Raw genomic sequence first — 17,086 nt, forward strand, 5'->3', positions numbered from 1 at the left:
CCCGAAACGTCACCCATTCCTTCTCTCCAGAGATGCTGCCTATCCCGCTGAGTTCCTCCAGCTTCTTGTCCAGACATTGTATTGATGGCTTCCTCTGTTTAGCTTTGGAGAAGGTGTTTCTGAAAGCACTTCTGAAGCTGGATGAGTACCTGAACACGGCCCTGCCCGATGAAGACAGTACCCGCCCTTCATCAAGGTTATTCCTGGATGGGAATGATCTAACCCTGGCTGACTGCAACCTCCTGCCCAAACTCCACATTGTTCAGGTGAGTTGCATCTCAAGCATTGAGCATTTCCCTGTGAGATCTGAACCATGCTTGTGTGGCTGGCTCCATCGGAATGAAAACTAGAATGAATGAAAACTTTATTGCCACATGTGACAAGTCACAGTGTTTGCGTACCTTGCCAAGGTGTGCAATAGTCGCCAATGAAGAGCGCGTACACAGTCACAAATCCCCCCCCCCCTCCCCGCGCGCCAGCTCGCCCATTCTTCTTCCCCCTCCCTCATGGTAGTCCCCTGCCCCCTGGTCTAGGCTCTCCCACTAGTGGAGACATCCTCTTCACCAAAGATCCCATTGGCGGAGCAAGATAGACCACTCCTTCTAAATGCAATGGGCTGGCGTGTAGTACGCAACGGAGCGGAACGTGGGCCTTTTTTCCATCCATTTCAGTAACCCGACCCGACCCGACCCGCAGTGTAATCAACGTTGCGGGGGAACAGTTTGTGTTAATAAATTATAATTCTGAAAATGAGAAGATTTTTCCCAAATAACTTTTATTTTTACGAGGATGTTTCCGTAACTGGCTTCCGGCTCCGCACTAGTATCTTTGCTCCGCTGCGGGACCTTTGGTGCGGAGACGGAAGCCGGTTACGGAAATGGGGCCGAAAATCACCCGTGAATCTGCCCATGACCGTACTATGTCTTTTTCATCGAGTGATCTATCTTGCTCCGCTGTAGGATCTTTGCTCTCCACATCCACTCTATCCAGGCCTTGAATGAAACAACATAAAGAAACCTCTGCTTGTGTCCGTGTTCCGTGACCCTAAGCTGTATACAGTGGGAGGGTGTGAAGGGCCTGTCCCACTTGGCGATTATACGGCGACTGCCGGCTACATTGACTGACGTATCAGGTCGCCGAAAAATGTGCGGCGTGATGACGTATTGATGCGCGATGTCTCCTCAAATGTCGCAACATTTTTTTTGTCGCCGCTGGGTTTTGAAATGTTTTGGCGACACTGATATGAAGCCGGCAGTCACCAAAAAACATCACCAAGTGGGACAGGCCCTTGACTGGCTGCAAGTCAAGGTATCCATATAGAGTTTATATACTATGTAGTTATGCTGCCGATACCACCAATTATATCGTTTCTTAACAGGTTGTATGCCGGCATTATCGGAATTTTACTATCCCTGACCAGCTGGCAGGCTTGTGTCGGTATCTGAAAAATGCGGAGAAACGTGAAGAGTATGTGAACACTTGCCCGAATGAAGAGGAAATTAAACTGGCATATAAACATGTTGTTAAAAGATTGGTATAGATTTGGTTTCCAGAGGTGGGTCAGAGATTAACTCCTGTCATGGGCCTCGTTTATGCTGATAATTAGAGGTATCAAGCTTTAAAGTATCAAGCAGCATTCTTATTTACGACTCTCACAACACGAACTGGACATCAATTCTAAACGGGGAACCGTGGCCTGTTAGACATCCAGGTCCCCAAGGGGACTCCTAGTTGGAGAGTGTTGGAAGGAACTGCAGGTGCCGGTTCACACCGAAGATAGACGCAACATGCTGGAGTAACTCAGCGGGACAGGCAGCGTCTCTGGAGAGAAGGAGTGGGTGACATTTCGGGTCGAGACCCACTCCAGACTGTTAAAGACCCGAAACGCCACCCATTCCTTCTCTCCAGAGATGCTGCTTGTCCCGCTGAGTTACTCCAGGTTTTTGTGTCTACCTTGTTAGAGAAACTATGCTGTAACAATGCAATCTCTAATCAAACAATCTCGTGGATGAGGGGGTTGGAAGTGAAAGGCTGTGGTAAAACGTGCCATCCGTCTCAACTCCACACAGTACTGCTTTCACAGAATTCTTTGACAAAATTATCTTTGGACTTTGTCTTTTCAGACAAAGTTTCGAATGAGCTGAAACTAACTCTGTAGTCTGGCCTCCTGGACAAACAATAACTTAACCACCCTCTAACTTAATTAATAACCGACTCACCTTTCCAACAATGTAAAAACAATGAAATTTTTAAAACAAAATAATCTAGAATTACACACCTGTGGAAAGTTGAGATTTTAATTTAATGAGAAAATAAGCTTTGAAGGATAAAGAAAGCTGTTCAGTTCTGGAGAATCCTGTGAACCGTTAAGACATTCTTGAAGTCCCATCTCAGAGATGGATTGGTAGAAATGAACCAAAATTAGGAAAATTGTCTTCACTTTTTAGTTTAGTTTAGAGATACAGCGCGGAAACAGGCCCATCGGCCCACCGAGTCCACACCGACCAGCGATCCCCGTACACTAACACTATCCTACTCACACTAGGGACAATTTACATTTACACCAAGCTGATTATCCTTCAAACCTGTACGCCTTTGGAGTGTGGAAGGATCTAGGTCACAGGGAGAACGTACAAACTCCGTACAGACAGCGCCCATAGTCGGGATCGAACCGCGTCTCTGGCGCTGCAAGTACTGCAAGGCAGCAACACTACTCCTGCGCCACCGTGCCACCCGTTAATCAAGGGTAAAATCTGCAATAGGTTTAATCAAAAATAAATATGTTTTAATACTTGTACTAGGTTTCAGGCTTCTTGTGTATGTACAAACACAATAAAGTACAAGCTGAATTAGGTTAAAGTGAAATATATAACCTATATATTCACTATTTCATGCAACCATCCTACCACAACCAGAGAGCAATGCTGAACTACTATCTACCTCTTTGGTGACCCTCAGACTATCCTTGATCGGACCTTGCACTAAACGTTATTCCCATATCATGTATCTGTACACTGTGGACGGCTCGATTGTAATCATGTATTGTCTTTCCGCTGACTGGTTAGCACGCAACAAAAGCTTTTCACTGTACCTCCGTACACGTGACAATAAACTAAACAGAACTGAACCGTTACAAATATACTCAGTCTTACAGCACAGAAACAGACCCTTCAACCCACCCTGTCCATAATAACCGTCAGGCACCTATATATATACACGAGTCATACCACAGAGAAACATCCCATCAACTCACCTATGCCGACCAAATACTCATTTAAACCTTGTGTTCAAAAAGGAACTGCAGATGCTGGAATATCGAAGGTACACAAAATTGCTGGGGAAACTCAGCGGGTGCAGCAGCATCTATGGAGCGAAGGAAATAGGCGACGTTTTGGGCCGAAACCCTTCTTCAGACCTCTTCAGAGACTCATTTAAACCTGTCTGATTTGCCTGTGTTTGACCCATATCCATCTGAATCTTAGATAGAAGAAAAAAAAGCTGGAGTAACTACGGGTCAGACAACATCACTGGAGAAAAGGAATAGTTGACGTTTTGGGTCGAGGCCCTTCTTCAGACTGAGAGTCAAGGGAGAGGGAAATGAGGGATCCAGAGAGAAACAGGCCATTGATAGCTATGCTCCAGGTGAAAACCAGTTACAGACAATGAGACTCGACAAGACAACTTTGAAGCTGAGACAACGACTTGGGTGGGGAAGGACTTAGAGAGACAATAGGTACAGGAGTAGTCCATTCGGTCCTTCGAGCCAGCACCGCCATTCGATGTGATCATCCACGAGGGGATACAAGGGTTACTTGAAGTCAGAGGAATCAATATTCATACCGCTGGGTTGTAAGCTGAATCTTACCTGCTTCAACTGTAGGTTTATTGGGCCCTGTAGATATCTCCACGTTGTAAGGCAGCAACTCCCCTTCTGCGCCACCGTGCCGACACTAATTGTTGCATTAAAAATCCCCTCCCCTTCCATCATCAATTATGTTCAGATTGCTTTGCTTCAGATGGTATTCTTTAGATAATTAAATCTGGAACATTATGTATTTAAGTTACTTTTCCCTATATTTAACAGACTAATGATTTGTATATTATTACTGACCCAACCCAAATACCACCGACCTTGGTTGTGTGGCAATTAAATTATTTCAATTTCAATTCAATGTTATGGAGTCGCATGCTTGTAAATAATATCTTGAATAAAAACTATGAATAAACGACATGACTTTTTCTTTATTTAAGAAGGAACTGCAGATGCTGGAAAAATCGACGGTAGGCAAAAATGTTGGAGAAACTCAGCGGGTGAGGCAGCATCTCTGGAGCGAAGGGATAGTTTTTCTTTCTGACTTTTTCTTTGAATATGTCACTGTTCATTAATTGACAGTAGAATATACTTTGGAAATGGCTGACAGCTTTTCTCTCCATGTGACACTATAGGGAGTTATATTAAAAGGTGGCGCAGCGGTAGAGTTGCTGCCTTACAGCGCCAGAGATCTGGGTTCGATCCTGACTAGGGGGGCTGTCTGTGTCACCTGTCTGTCACCTGTGTGGGTTTTCTCTGGGTGCTCCAGTTTCCTCCCACACTCACCCACCAGGTCCGCGCTGACCAGCGAACCTGCACACTAGCACTATCCTACACGCTAGGGACAATTTACAATTTCACCGAAGCCAATTAGCCCACAAACTTGTATGTCTTTGGAAAGGCTGTGACATTACAGCTGCTGAACAGATGTGGAGGCAACATCCAATCCAGCTGTTCAGCATCGCCCTCTCCAGGACACTTGGTGCAATTTCATTCATGGCTAACACTTCTGAGCAACTTACAACCTGCCGTTATAACCTGGTGTAACTGACCCCTCTGTCCGCCTAGACCTACCTGATCTCCCTGTTGCCAAACACTTTAACTCCCCCTCCCATTCCCACACTGACCTTTCTGTCCTGGGCCTCCTCCACTGTCAGTGAGGCCCAGCGCAAATTGGAGGAACAGCACCTCATATTTCGCTTGGGCAGCTTACACCCCAGCGGTATGAACATTGACTTCTCTAACTTCAAGTAACCCCTCTCAACGTCCCTCTCCCTTCCCAGTTCACCCACCAGTCTGACTGTCCTCCTGATTACATTTTATTTCTGTGTGCCTCGTTGTCACCTTCTCCGAGCCGACAATGAACTATTCTGCTTTTCCCTTGAGCCCCATCTCCTTTGATGTCCCGTTCTCACACCTTATCCTGCCTTATCTCTCTGTCTTCCTCTCAGTCTGAAGAAGGGTCTCGACCAGAAACATCACCCATCCCTTCTCTCCAGAGATGCTGCCTGTCCAGCAGTTACTCCAGCATTTCATGTCTTGCGTATGAATATTGATTTCTCTAACTTCAAGTAACCCTTGCATGCCCTCTCTCTCCGGCCCTCCCCCACCCAAGTCGTTCCAGCTTCAAAGTCGTCTTGTTGAGTCTCATTGTGTGTACTAATTCTCACTTAACACACAGCTAACATTGGCCAGTTTCCTTTATCAGCGTTTTACTTATTTTGCATATCTTTCATTCATTTGTTCTTTATCTCTCTGCATCACCATCTAGATCTCTCGTTTCCCTCTCCCCTGACTCTCAGTCTGAAGAAGGGTCTCGACTTTAAACGTCACCCGTTCCTTCTCTCCAGCGATGCTGCCTGACCCGCTGAGTTACATCCAGCTTTTTGTGTCTACCTTTGCTTGTAAGAAGATTCAGGCAAAAGGTACAGAAGTGTGAAAACGCACACCTCCAGATTCAGGGACAGTTTCTTCCCGGCTGTTATCAGGCAACCAGCATCTGCAGTTCCTTCCTACACAACAAACATATTGCTTCCTGTCTGAAAACCTTGAGCGACTACAGATGAAGAAGGTGGTGTTTTCTGCAGGTGTGTGAAGTTGCTCGTTATTTTATAACCACTTGCTTGTGGCAACAACACACAGAAATATTGATGTCCGCAATTTCTCTTGAACTGTAGCAAACTGTCATTTTTAGGTAATTTTAAGTATTTTCATGTCATGAGCTAACAGCTGAATTAACCCATTTGCCCATCAAGTCTACTCCGCCATTCAATCATGGCTGATCTATCTCTCCCTCTCAACCCCATTCTCCTGCCTTCTCCCCATAGCCCCGACACTCATACTAATCAAGAATCTATCTATCTCTGCCTTAAAAATATCCACTGACTTGGCCTCCATCACCTTCTGTGGCAATGAATTCCTCATATTCACAACCCTCTGACTAATGGAATTCCTCCTCGTATACGGGTCAGGCAGCATCCTAAAGGGACGTCCTTTAATTCTGAGGCTGTGGCCTCTGGTCCTAGACTCTCCCATTAGTATTTTGCATGTATTGTATGTATCATGACATTAAATCTTTTAAACTACAGAGTTCAAGGGAGATATGTGGGGTTAGATGTTTACATCAAGAGCCTGTCATACTTACGCAATTTTGTAGTCGACTTGTCGATGTTTTAGTCGACACTACGGGTGACATGTCGAGAGGTGCCGTCTATATGATCGTGAGTAGTCGCCCAAAGAGTCGTACCTTTTTCTGGTCGCCGCTGGATTTTCAACATGTTGAATATTTTCAACAACCTGCTGCGTCTATGGCGGGTGCTGGCAGTCGCCGAAAAAATCACGTAAGTGGGACAGACCCATAAGTCATCCCCTCATCCCATTCCCTGGTCTCCTGCATTTATTATTCCATAAGGTGTTCCCCTACTACTCTTTCTCACCCCCACCCACTCCTGTCACCCCCCCCCCCTACTTCACGACCACCCCTTCACCTGATACCAGCCATCGTATACTCTTCCTGAAATATAGCTCAAACCCTTGTGTGAATCTGTCTCGACATTTACCCAATGCATCGTGTAAAAACAATTGTTTTAAGTTTAAATTTAATGAAAAATTCCTGATAAAATCCTTACATTTGTAAAAACAATAATTTTAGTTTTAAATTAATTTAAAATTCCGTGTTAAATAACATTGTTAAAGATGCAAAATCATGATCAATGTTTGGGATTTAAAAATAAGTTACGATATAGCACATTTCATCATGAAAGATGGACACAAAGTGCTGGAGTAACTCAGTGGGTCAGGCAGCATCTCTGGAGAGAAGGAATACGTGAAGACCTATTTTTGGTCAAGACCTTTCTTCAATCTCTTATAGAGGTGATCTCTATCAGGTGATCTTATAGAGGTGTATAAATTCGTGAGAGGAATAGATCAAGTAGACGCACAGAGTCTCTTGCCCAGAGTAGGGGAATCGAAAACCAGAGGACATGGGTTTAAGGTGAAGGGGAAAAGATTTAATAGGAACCTGAAGGATAACTTTTTCACACAATGGGTGGTGGGTGTATGGAACGAGCTGCCAGAGGAGGTAGTTGAGGCTGGGACTATCGCAATGTTTAAGAAACATTTAGACAGGTACATGGATAAGGCAGCTTTAGAGGGATATGGGCCAAACGCAGGCAGGTGGGACTAGTGTAGATGGGACATGTTGGCCGGTGTGGGCAAGTTGGGCCGAAGGGCCTGTGTTTCACTCTGCATCACTCTATGACCCGTTGACTCTATAGACACTCAAGCATTTTGTGTCTATCTTTGGTGTAAACCAGTATCTTCCATTCCTTCCATCATACTTCATCCAATTCATTTTGCTGGCTGTTGTTATCAAGGTTGTTGTCTTCGAAGCTCACTCCAGTGGGAGCCTTGGTTCTGAAGAGAAGAGAAGTGATGGTTTGTATCCATTACACAGAGGGTTCAACACGGTATCAGCCCAGGGCAGCAATGGTCTCGCCCACTTGATCCCGAGTCAAATTCCACACATTAACTCCCCCTCCCCTGAATCTCTGCCCTATATCTCACAGACACAGATGCAGTCCTGGCCTTAACTACTTTCTTTAGTTTTGTTTTAGTTTTAGTTAAGAGATAAATGTGAGGTTATCCATTTTGGTGGCAAAAACAGGAAAGCAGACTATTATCTAAATGGTGGCCGATTAGGAAAAGGGGAGATGCAGCGAGACCTGGGTGTCATGGTACACCAGTCATTGAAAGTGGGAATGCAGGTGCAGCAGGCAGTGAAGAAAGCGAATGGTATGTTAGCTTTCATAGAAAAAGGATTTGAGTATAGGAGCAGGGAGGTTCTACTGCTGTTGTACAGGGTCTTGGTGAGACCACACCTGGAGTATTGCGTACAGTTTTGGTCTCCAAATCTGAGGAAGGACATTATTGCCATAGAGGGAGTGCAGAGAAGGTTCACCAGACTGATTCCTGGGATGTCAGGTCTGTCTTATGAAGAAAGACTGGATAGACTTGGTTTATACTCTCTAGAATTTAGGAGATTGAGAGGGGATCTTATAGAAACTTACAAAATTCTTAAGGGGTTGGACAGGCTAGATGCAGGAAGATTGCTCCCGATGTTGGGGAAGTCCAGGACAAGGGGTCACAGCTTAAGGATAAGGGGGAAATCCTTTAAAACCGAGATGAGAAGAAATTTTTTCACACAGAGAGTGGTGAATCTCTGGAACTCTCTGCCACAGAGGGTAGTCGAGGCCAGTTCATTGGCTATATTTAAGAGGGAGTTAGATGTGGCCCTTGTGGCTAAGGGGATCAGAGGGTATGGAGAGAAGGCAGGTACGGGATACTGAGTTGGATGATCAGCCATGATCATATTGAATGGCGGTGCAGGCTCGAAGGGCCGAATGGCCTACTCCTGCACCTAATTTCTATGTTTCTATGTTTCTATACAGCGCGGAAACAGGCCCTTCGGCCCACCGAGTCCGCGCCGACCAGCGATCCCCGCACACTAACACTACCCTACACAACTTGCATTTACACCAGGCCAATTAACCTACACACCTGTACGTCTTTGGAGTGTGGGAGGGAACCGGAGATCTCAGAGAAAACCCACGCAGGTCACGGGGAGAACGTGCAAACTCCGTACAGACAGCACCCGTAGTTAGGATCGAACCCGGGTCTCTGGCGCTGTGAGGCAGCAACTCTACCGCTGGGCCACCGTGCCACCCTGGAACTACTGGGATAACTACTGGCGAGATCCGTCGCGCTGAAAGACAACGTGAACCATTTACCTCTTCCGGCCTGGATTTATCAGGGACTCTCCTGCAAGTCTCTTCCTGGCCACTGGAGAAGATCCAGGATCATTATTCTTCATCTTGGAATCAAAGTCCACTAAGAAGCAGAGAAGGGGACCATAAGCGCAGGAAAAGCACGAGGCGTGTGATGTGTGTGCAGATTGTTCGTAAGGTCGTAAGTGATAGGAGCAGAATTAGGCCATTCAGCCCATCAAGTCTCCTCCGCCATTCAAACGTGGCTGATCTATCTCTCCCTCCTAACCCCATTCTCCTGCCTTCTCCCCATAACCCCTGATACCCGCACTAATCAAGAATCTCTGCCTTAAAAATATCCACTGACTTGGCCTCCACAGCCTTCTGTGCCAAAGAATTCCACAGGTTCACCAGCCTCTGACTAAAGTCCGATCAAAGACAGTCCCAATGTGGGTCTCCAATGAGGTAGATAGTGGTTCAGGACTGCTTAGAATAAAGGGGAGGCCATGTAAGGCTGGGGTGAGAAAAACCTTTTTCACCCAGAGAGTTGTGAATTTGTGGAATTCCCTGCCATAGAGGGCAGTGGAGGCCAAATCACTGGATGGATTTAAGAGAGAGTTAGATAGAGCTCTAGGGGCTAGTGGAGTCAAGGGATATGGGGAGAAGGCAGGCACGGGTTATTGATTGGGGACGATCAGCCATGAGCACAATGAATGGCGGTGCTGGCTCGAAGGGCCAAATGGCCTCCTCCTGCACCTATTTTCTATGTTTCTATGTTTCTATGCTCTCTGTTTGTGGTAGGATGATTCAGTTGGCTGATAACCGCTGGGAAGAATCTGTCCGTGACTCTGGAGATGTGCGTTTTCGCGTTTCTGTACCTTGTTGCCCGTTGGGAGAGGGGAGAAGAGGGAGTGGCCACCATGATGGTGGAGGTACTCCGACCGTGACGTATCTGACCTGTTTGGAACAGTCTGTGTGCGAAGGGCATCCTCTTCCCCGGGCTAGAGGCGTCGGCTTCTTCCATCGCTGGAGAGATAAAAGCAGAGATTTGTAAATTCCACCCCATCCCCTCTCTCATCTCATTTACACCCTGTATCTCTCCACTCAACTCAACCAAAGACTCTAAACCAAGGGTAGGTACAACTTTATCCTCATCAATCGAGCTGCATAACAACGCATGCAAACCAATCCCTTCTAACGACTTTGCAATTGATTTACGGAGTCACTTGCTGAAATCAATCACTTTTAATGCCTGTCCCGCTGAGTTACGCCAGCATTTTGCGTCTATCTTCACCCTTGAGGCCCAGAGGACATATGTATAAGGGTGAGGGGGAGAAAGATTTAATAGGAACCCGAGGGGTATTTTTTTCATCCAAAGAATGGTGGGTGTACGGAACGAGCTGCCGGAGCAGAGAGTTGAGTTTAGTTCAGCTCAGAGATACAGTGTGGGAACAGGCCCTTCGGCCCACCGAGTCCACGCTGACCATCGATCCCCGCACACTAACACTACCCTACACACACTAGGGTCAAGTTACATTTACACCAAGCCAATTAACCTACAAACCTGTACATCCTTGGAGTGTGGGAGTGTCGGAGATCCCGGAGAAAACCCACGCAGGTCACGGGGAGAAGGTACAAACTGTGTATAAACTCACTCACTATACTTAGCTTAAACTCACCTCAAACTAACCTGCTGCCCACACCTCCTCCCGCCCGCCCATGGGCGAAAATCCTGGGGGGGGGGGGACGGGTGGGACACGTCCCCCCATGCTTTGAGATGTCAAGGCCTATCCCCGCCCATGTTTTGTAATCCAGACTTTATCAGACGCTTTCTAAGGGCTGAATCGGCCCGTTCGTGGGGCCTTTCAGCGCCCGGCGCAGTTTACAATCAATCTGCTGAATTGAGGCGATCGAGGCTCCCGATGTTGGCCGATGAAAGCCCCCGCGAACGGGCCGATTCAAGCCCCACGATTCGGGGCGGACAAAGCTGTTGTTGCTGGAGTTTGCAGACGGTCACCAACCAGGCCAGCTCCCGATGTTACCGTCCACAGGGTCCACGGCCGAAGCCTCGCGTGTGCGCTCGCAGCCGCCAAGAAATTGTGTCCCCCCCCATGTTTTGATAGCGATTTCCGTGCCTGAGCTGCCCGCCACGCCTTCCTACCTGTCACCTGCTTCTCCAGGTGGTGCACATGATCCACCAGGTGAAACACCACAGACCGTAGTTCCACCTTGGCCTCTGCCACGGGCAGCTTGTAGAGGTCAAAGGCCAGGCCCAGCACGTCCTGGCTCAGTTTGAGAATCATTGTGTTGTCCAGAACCGTGAGGCTGACCGCATCCTTGTGGAAAGCCTCCCTGTGGAGATGAAAGGAAGGGACAGTTCAGAGCAATGGGATTTGCAACATCAAACTCGCATCTGCCCAGGACAGAGGGCTTGAACGGGAAACCGCCCGAATGTCCGCAGGAGGTGCCCCCGGGACACAAAGATGGCCGGGAGAGGAGAGGAGAGGGGAGGAGAGGGAAGTGAGCTGGCAGGAACTGCTCCAGTACATCAAGCGCACGGGCCGACACAGTGCCCGCATGTGTGCTATATGCAGAAAGAACTTCACTATGCGGTTGCATGTGTGACAACTTCACACAGATACTATTTGAGTCCAAGGCACGAGTTTTGTAATTTAGCATAAGGGGATAGGGTGGAATTATAGAGTCTTCCAGTGTGGAAACAGGCCCTTCGGCCCAACTTGCCTACCTCTGTGCCCACTTCTTTGTTAGGTATGCCGGACTGGGTTACTGAAAAAAATACCTGGCAGAGTAATTTGAGAAAGTCTGGAACTAACATCATGTGAAGAGATGTGTTTAAGAAGGAACTGCAGATGCTGGAAAATCGAAGGTGGACAAAAATGCTGGAGAAACTCATCGGGTGCAGCAGCATCTATGGAGCAAAGGAAATAGGCAACGTTTCGGGCCGAAACCCAAAGGGTTTCGGCCCGAAACGTTACCTATTTCCTTTGGGTTTCGGCCCGAAATGTTGCCTATTTCCTTCGCTCCATAGATGCTGCCGCACCCACTCAGTTTCTCCAGCTTTTTTGTCTACCGTCATGTGAAGAGAAGCAGAATTAGTTCTGGGATCATGCACTCCCCGACTTGCGTAAGAGTTACGTTTAGTAAACCTTTGCGCCAGTCCGATTTCACGTGAATCGGTATCACACTGCCCCCAAAATTGTTTACGCGAGTGATCCCAGGAATGAGTGGGTTAACATATGATGAGCGTTTGACGGCTCTGGGCCTGTACTCGCTGGAGTTTAGAAGGATGAAGGGTGACCTCATTTAAATTTGCCAAATAGTGAAAGGCTTGGATAGAGTGGATGTGGAGAGGATGTTTCCACTAGTGGGAGAGTCTAGGACCAGAGGGCACAGCCTCAGAATTAAAGGACGTTACTTTAGGAAGGATAAGAGAATGAATGTGTTTAGTCAGAGGGTGGTGAATCTGTGGAACTCATTGCCACAGACGGCTGTGGAGACCAAGTCAGTGGATATTTTTAAGGCTGAGATTGACAGATGCTTGATTAGTACGGGTGTCAGGGCTTACAGAGTCATAGATAGAGTCATTGAGTGATACAGCGTGGAAACAGGCCCTTTGGCCCAACTTGCCCACACCGACCAACATGTCCCAGCTACACTAGTCCCACCTGGCTTTGGCCCATATCCCTCCAAACATCTCCCATTCATGGGGGTGAGAGGGAGAGATAGATCAGCCATGATTGAATGGTGTCGTAGACTTGATGGGCCGAATTCTGGTCATGAACTTATGAACTTTCCGAGAGTGTCTTCATTCTATTTTTCCAATTGGAGAAATGGGTACGCACTTGGTTCTGGTATGGTATTCTTCAGCGTTTTTCATCCCATGCATAGACTTCTGTTGAACAAAAAGAAAATGAATAATGTTTCTGGACCTTTGGAAAAGTACAACACATGGCCCAATAGTCATAGATCATAGTGAAGATGAATTACACTAGAGTTGGACAACAGGACACATTTATGTGTAGGAAGGAACTGCAGATGCTGGTTTACACCAAAGATAAGACACAAAGCGCTGGAGTAACTCAGCGGGTCAGGCAGCATCTCGGGAGAAAAAGGATGGGTGACGTTTCAGATCTGAACCCTTTTGTTTAGTTTAGGTTAGAGAAACAGCGTGGAAACAGGCCCATCGAGTCCGGGCTGACATGTGATCACCCCCCCATACATTAATACTATCCCACGCACTCTAGGTACAATTTACAATTTTTACCAAAGCCAATTAACCTGCAAACCTGTACGTCATTGGGATATTGGAGGAAACCGGAGCACCCGGAGAAAACCCACGCTGGTCATGGGGAGAACGTACAAACTCCGTTGAGACAGCACCTGTAGTCAGGATCGAACCCGGGTATCTGGCGCTCTGAGGCAGCAACTCTATCCGGGGAGTAATTCTCAGTCAACATACAGTACCTCTTCCACTCTTCAAATCCTGTAGTTTTGAGAATGTCCCGATCGATGATGTCTTTAGTTTAACCAACTTGTCGAAACAACGTAAAAGTCTGCAGAAGTGGCGCAGCGGTAGAGTTGCTGCCTCACAGCGCCAGACTCCCGGGTTCCATCCTGACTACGGGTGTTGCCTGGACGGAGTTTGTACGTTCTCCCCGTGAGTTTTCTCTGAGATCTTGATGTTGGGGAAGTCCATAACAAGGGGTCACAGTTTAAGGATAAGGGGGAAGTCTTTTAGGACCGGGATGAGGAAAACATTTTTCACACAGAGAGTGGTGAATCTCTGGAATTCTCTGCCACAGAAGGTAGTTGAGGCCACTTCATTGGCTATATTTATAGGGAGTTAGATGTGGCCCTTGTGGCTAAAGGGATCAGGGGGTATGGAGAGAAGGCAGGGATGGGATACTGAGTTGGATGATCAGCCATGATCATATCGAATGGCGGTGCAGGCTCGAAGGGCCGAATGGCCTACTCCTGCACCTATTTTCTATGTTTCTATGTTTCTATGTTTCTTAAGGGGTTGGACAGGCTAGATGCAGGAAGATTGCTCCCGATGTTAGGGAAGTCCAGGACAAGGGGTCACAGCTTAAGGATAAGGGGGAAATCCTTTAAAACCGAGATGAGAAGAACTTTTTTCACACAGAGAGTGGTGAATCTCTGGAACTCTCTGTCACAGAGGGTAGTCGAGGCCAGTTCATTGGCTATATTTAAGAGGGAGTTAGAAGTGGCCCTTGTGGCTAAGGGGATCAGAGGGTATGGAGAGAAGGCAGGTACAGGATACTGAGTTGGATGATCAGCCATGATCATATTGAATGGCGGTGCAGGCTCAAAGGGCCGAATGGCCTACTCCTGCACCTATTTTCTATGTTTCTATGTTTCTATCTTCGGTTTCCTCCCACACTCCAAAGACATACAGGTTTGTAGGTTAATTTGCTTGGTATAATTGTAAATTGTCCCTAGTGTGTGTAGGATAGTGTTAGTGTACGGGGATCGCTGGGCGGCGCGGACTCGGTGGGCCGAAGGGCCTGTTTCCGCACTGTATCTCTAAACTAAACTAAAGATGCTGTTTGTCCCACTGATTTACTCCACCATTTTGTCATAAGGGATAGGATAAGAATTAGGCCATTCGGCCCATCACGTCTACTCCGCCATTCATTCATGGCAGATCTATCTGTCCCTCCTAACCCCATTCTCCTGCCTTCTCCCCAAAATCTCTGACCCATACTAATCAAGAATCTATCTATCTCTGCCTTAAAAATATCCACTGACTTGGCCTCCACAGTCTTCTGTGGCAAAGAATTCCACAGATTCAACACCCTCTGGCAAAATAAACTTCTCTTCATCTCCTTCCTAATAGAACATCCTTTAATTCTGAGGCTATGACCTCTAGTCCTAGACTCTCCCACTAGTGGAAACAACCTCTCCACATCCACACTATCCAAGCCCTTTCACTATTCTGTACGTTTCAATGAGGTCCCCCCTCGTTCTTCTAAACTCCAGCGAGTACAGGCCCAGTGCCGACAAACGCTCATCGTAGGTTAACGGAACCTACTCATTCCTGGGATCATTCATGTAAACCTCCTCTGCACTCTCTCCAGAGCCAGCACATCCTTCCTCATATATGGTGCCCAAAATTGCCTGCAATTTTGTGTCTATCTTCGGTGTAAGCCAGTCTCTGCAGTTCCTTCCAGCACATTTCCTCAGCATTAATAGATGACCTGTGGCTGGTCCTGTCACTTACGTGTTCCTCCAGCTTTTGTTGACTGAACGCTGTGCTCCAGACATCCACAATATTGGTAACACTGAGAAGGAAAGATGCATTTGCGGTCAATAACTCATCTCACAGAGTTACTCAGGAAACTTCTGATCGCTGGTCGGTGCGGACTCGGTGGGCCGAAGGGCCTGTTTCCGCGCTCTATCTCTATAGTCTAAACTCTAAAGACTTCCGTGGTTGTCATGAGTTCTAGGAGCAGAATTAGGACATCGCTGCATAACACAGTTAGAAAGAAACAGGCCCATGGTAGCACAGCTGGTGCAGAAATTCCTACACAATAAATCTACAGTAATGGCCACAAATATTTTGTTGGTTCACATGCTTGATCAATGGTGTTTTATCATTAATGTTTTATTATTGTTAATGTTTAGTGTTTTTGGAGTCATTCGTAACTGTCACTGTATGTCATGTTGTTACTTGTGGGCGGAGCGCCAAGGCAAATTCCTTGTATGTGAATACTTGGCCAATAAACTTACTTACTTACTTACTTAAATAGGGTTGTAGGATCAGAATGATCACATTGAATGGCTCGAAGGGCCGAATGGCCTACTCTTGCACCTATTGTCTATTTTCTAGAATCTTGAATAATGCCAACTTTTGCCAGTGGATATGCTTTGTAAATTACTAACAGAAAAGTTCATAAGTGCATTAGTGGTGGGAGCAGAATTAGGCCATTCGGCACATCGAGTCTACTCCGCCATTCAGTCAAGGCTGATGTATAGATCCCTCTCAACCCCATTCTCCTGCCCCCCCCCCCCCCCCCCCCCCCCCATTACCCCCGCCACCTCTTACCAGAGATCGAAGGCACGTGGACTAACGCGGGTGTAACAGAAGTATCTCTGGTTGTTCTGAGGGTGTCTGTGGATGTGAAGAGATCGGATGGAGGCAGGGAGCTCCTGGTTGTCCATCTTCCAGTTGCTGTACCTGCAGACATGCCAAAGTACAGGACCGTCAAACTGAAGCAGTAACACAACAGCGAGTCCTCCAATAGAACAGAACCGCGAATGGATGGGAAATGCTGGAGAAACTCAGCGGGTGCAGCAGCATCTATGGAGCGAAGGAAATTGGCAACGTTTCGGGCCGAAACCCTTCTTCAGACTACACTATATAACATGGATAGGTGACATTTCAGGTCGGGATCCCGGGGAAGGGAAGAGAGAAATATACATTCAGTCGTTGCCGTAAACACTGTATAAGTGAATTCTGCAGCAACTATTGATAAGATGCAGCCAGGCACACAATGCTGGAGTAACTCAGTGGGACAGGCAGCATCTCTGGAGAGAAGGAATGGGTGACTTTTCGGGTACGGACCCTTCTTCAGACTGGGGTGGAGAATGTGGAGAGGTGGAGACTGGAGGGCAAACGCTGCACAGGGACATTCTACAGCAAAGTGTTTCTAAAAGGTGGCTGGTCTCACTTGTTCACCTGTTCTGTCAGTTTTCCAGTGTGTAGCGCCGCTCCCACCACCTGACCAGCGAGCTGTCAAATCCGCTCCTCGCAGGTCAAAAGGAGGAAGCATAAAACCCAGGGAGGAAATAATGGAAAAGGCAGTAAGTGGTTTGCTGCATAGCTCCATCTACTGCATTGGGAGTACTGCAGACATGAGCCTCTCACCAGTGAAGATAGACTGAAACACGCACTAAAATGCTGGAGTAACTCAGCGGGACAGGCAGCATCTCTGGAGAGAAGGAATGGGTGATGTTTCGGGTCGAGACC

At 47.2% G+C, this 17,086-nt stretch overlaps 2 protein-coding genes across 3 annotated transcripts in view; one reads left to right on the top strand and one right to left on the bottom strand.

Annotated features, from left to right (window-relative positions):
* LOC116991021 (chloride intracellular channel protein 4-like) overlaps positions 1 to 1,626 on the top strand; it is a 16,558-nt gene extending 14,932 nt beyond the window's left edge. The window contains exons 5-6 of the mRNA XM_033049301.1: positions 103 to 266; positions 1,379 to 1,626. Coding sequence (XP_032905192.1) covers positions 103 to 266; positions 1,379 to 1,540 — 326 coding nt within the window. The 3' untranslated portion in view covers positions 1,541 to 1,626. The remainder of the gene's footprint in view (positions 1 to 102; positions 267 to 1,378) is intronic.
* Positions 1,627 to 7,413: 5,787 nt separating this feature from the next.
* On the bottom strand, positions 7,414 to 16,980 carry LOC116990791. Of its 2 annotated transcripts, none has more exons than XM_033048756.1 (8): positions 16,796 to 16,980; positions 16,163 to 16,294; positions 15,338 to 15,398; positions 12,939 to 12,988; positions 11,237 to 11,427; positions 10,033 to 10,101; positions 9,100 to 9,199; positions 7,414 to 7,726 (listed from the first exon to the last, which is right to left on the bottom strand). In XM_033048756.1, the coding sequence occupies exons 2-8, from the start codon at positions 16,276 to 16,278 to the stop codon at positions 7,645 to 7,647; spliced, it is 669 nt and encodes a 222-aa protein (XP_032904647.1). In that variant the 5' UTR covers positions 16,279 to 16,294; positions 16,796 to 16,980; the 3' UTR covers positions 7,414 to 7,644. The 2 variants fall into 2 exon arrangements, with proteins under 2 accessions (XP_032904647.1, XP_032904646.1); XM_033048755.1 differs by having other exon boundaries at positions 16,788 to 16,980.
* Positions 16,981 to 17,086: the final 106 nt, after the last annotated feature.

The sequence above is a fragment of the Amblyraja radiata genome, chromosome 32 (genome assembly GCF_010909765.2).
Source record: "Amblyraja radiata isolate CabotCenter1 chromosome 32, sAmbRad1.1.pri, whole genome shotgun sequence".
Lineage (NCBI taxonomy): Eukaryota > Metazoa > Chordata > Chondrichthyes > Rajiformes > Rajidae > Amblyraja > Amblyraja radiata.